The sequence below is a fragment of the Trypanosoma rangeli genome, assembly GCF_003719475.1.
Source record: "Trypanosoma rangeli strain AM80 chromosome Unknown Tra_15.4_contig_00659, whole genome shotgun sequence".
In the NCBI taxonomy this organism is placed as follows: Eukaryota; Euglenozoa; class Kinetoplastea; order Trypanosomatida; family Trypanosomatidae; genus Trypanosoma; species Trypanosoma rangeli.
Window position 1 is genome coordinate 1,545 of NW_021706405.1, and position 1,894 is coordinate 3,438.

Below are 1,894 nucleotides of genomic sequence, written 5' to 3' on the forward strand. Positions count from 1 at the left end.
GCAACTGGGCCGCACGGGGCGCAGCCTGCGAAGGCAGCCGCAGACACCTCCGCCTCCTTCAGTCGTCGTGGCGGTGGAACCCGCAGCTTCTCAGACGCCGGCACATTTTCCCCCGACGCAACCAACAAAAAGAGTGCGGCAGCATATTCCCCGCTGCAAGAGCAGAAGCGGCAGCCCCACTCTGCGGCCACCGCACCACCACCCAGTGAGCACCACACAATCTTCTGCATTTCTTTTTTAGGTCGCACACCCCCGCAAGGCTCTGCCACGGCAACGCATGAAAGTGGAGGCAAAAACACCCCGCCACCGTCGCCACCAAGCCACACAACCCAAAAGAAAGGCCCGAATACGCAGCAAGACGAAGTGCCGCGCGGACGCACCCACAGCGGCAGCAAACTCAGACAAGACAGGCCGCCCACCCCGTGCCACGCTGTTGCAGTTGGCGGTGCCGCGCTTCAAGACAACACTCCCACATGCAGCGCCCTGCACTTGCAAGAAAAGAGAGTGAGCCACGGTGCGCACTCACACTCTCATTGTGTCCCTCTTCTTCCCACTGCCACGGAAGGAGGCGGCAACAGCCACAGACAGCACTGCCAGCACCAACTACAAAAGCATCCTCCACGCGCGCTGCATCATACATATATGCCTGCAGATACAACAAAAAAGAAGGAAGAAGAGTAAAGCGTGTGAGGACGCACATACACACACACAGAAGAGATGCAGGACGCAAAGATGGGAAAAGTAGATGGCTAAGACTCAAAATGGCACCGAAGCCCGTGCAGCGTAAACATACATGAAATATGATTTAACAAAAAAAAAAATTACTCCTCAAGACGTTTTCAGAAAAAAACAAAAAAAAATGCCGTGGAAGGCCCCTGCACGATCTTTCAAACAAAAAAAAAGTGTTTATGTTTTGGCCGCATATAAAAATAAATGATATATTCGTTTAAACCACTGAAGGCCCCGGTGCCCAGGCACCGCTTAACTTCCACAGGGACCCGTGGTGCGTTGCTGTGGCTCCCACTCCTTCCTTCCTTCTTTCCTTCTCCCATCGGCGGACACACAATGCCGAGAGCGTCCGCAATCGCCCAAGAAAAGCGGTTAGTTGTTTGTTTTCGTGTCTTTTCGAACGAATTCGATGGCCTACGCGTCAGCCGGCACCGTGGCACACGTCCGCACTCACCAAAAAAAGCCGGGACGTAAGAGAGAGCCCCGGTACCTCCCGCGGCGACCGCAGTGCGGGGACGCAGTGAAGCATCTCCCCCTGCCAAGCAAACGCGCAGGCTCAACGCCGTCGTCAAGAACCAACCGACAAAACAACAACAACAAAAATACCGCAGCCATAAATCAATGCACCAACAATATACTCAACCGATACACAAAAAAGCAAATCGGTGAATTGCCTCCCGCCATTGCTAGAGGCGAACAATATAACAAACAAATAGAAAGAAAATACATGAGGACCCCGCTGTGCTGGCGCGAAAGAAGAGCACAATTAGCGGAACCAAAAAAAAAAAAACGTCCTGCGTTACAATTTAAAAAAAGCGGAAAATAAAACAAAACAAGTGTCCACGTGAGACTTTATTTAGTTTAAAAAGTGTGTGGAGAGACGGAGGTGCTCTCAGTAGAAGCATAAACTCCCCTCCACCGGGCTCCACTCAGCACAGGGCCGCAAAACCACAAAGCCCCAGCAGCAGAAGCAGCTGAGACACATCCGCACGCGTAGAGCTGTCACCTGCATGTTGCTCAGCTGCAGTGGTGCTGTCACCCGCACGCTTCTCAGCTGCACTGGTGCTGTCACCTGCACGCTTCTCAGCTGCACTGGTGCTGTCACCCGCACGCTTCTCAGCTGCACTGGTGCTATACACCCGTCACGCTTCTCAGCTGCACTGGT

The 1,894-nt window shown here is 53.3% G+C and overlaps 1 protein-coding gene across 1 annotated transcript, besides 2 other annotated features; it reads right to left on the reverse strand.

The window, feature by feature from the left end:
* Nucleotides 1–397: 397 nt before the first annotated feature.
* TraAM80_09714 (uncharacterized protein) lies at nucleotides 398–700 on the reverse strand (the record flags this gene model as incomplete). Its single annotated transcript, XM_029386382.1, has 1 exon — nucleotides 398–700. The coding sequence occupies one exon, from the start codon at nucleotides 698–700 to the stop codon at nucleotides 398–400; it is 303 nt and encodes a 100-aa protein (XP_029233764.1).
* Nucleotides 701–1,024: 324 nt separating this feature from the next.
* Nucleotides 1,025–1,046: a microsatellite.
* Nucleotides 1,047–1,298: 252 nt separating this feature from the next.
* Nucleotides 1,299–1,332: a microsatellite.
* Nucleotides 1,333–1,894: the final 562 nt, after the last annotated feature.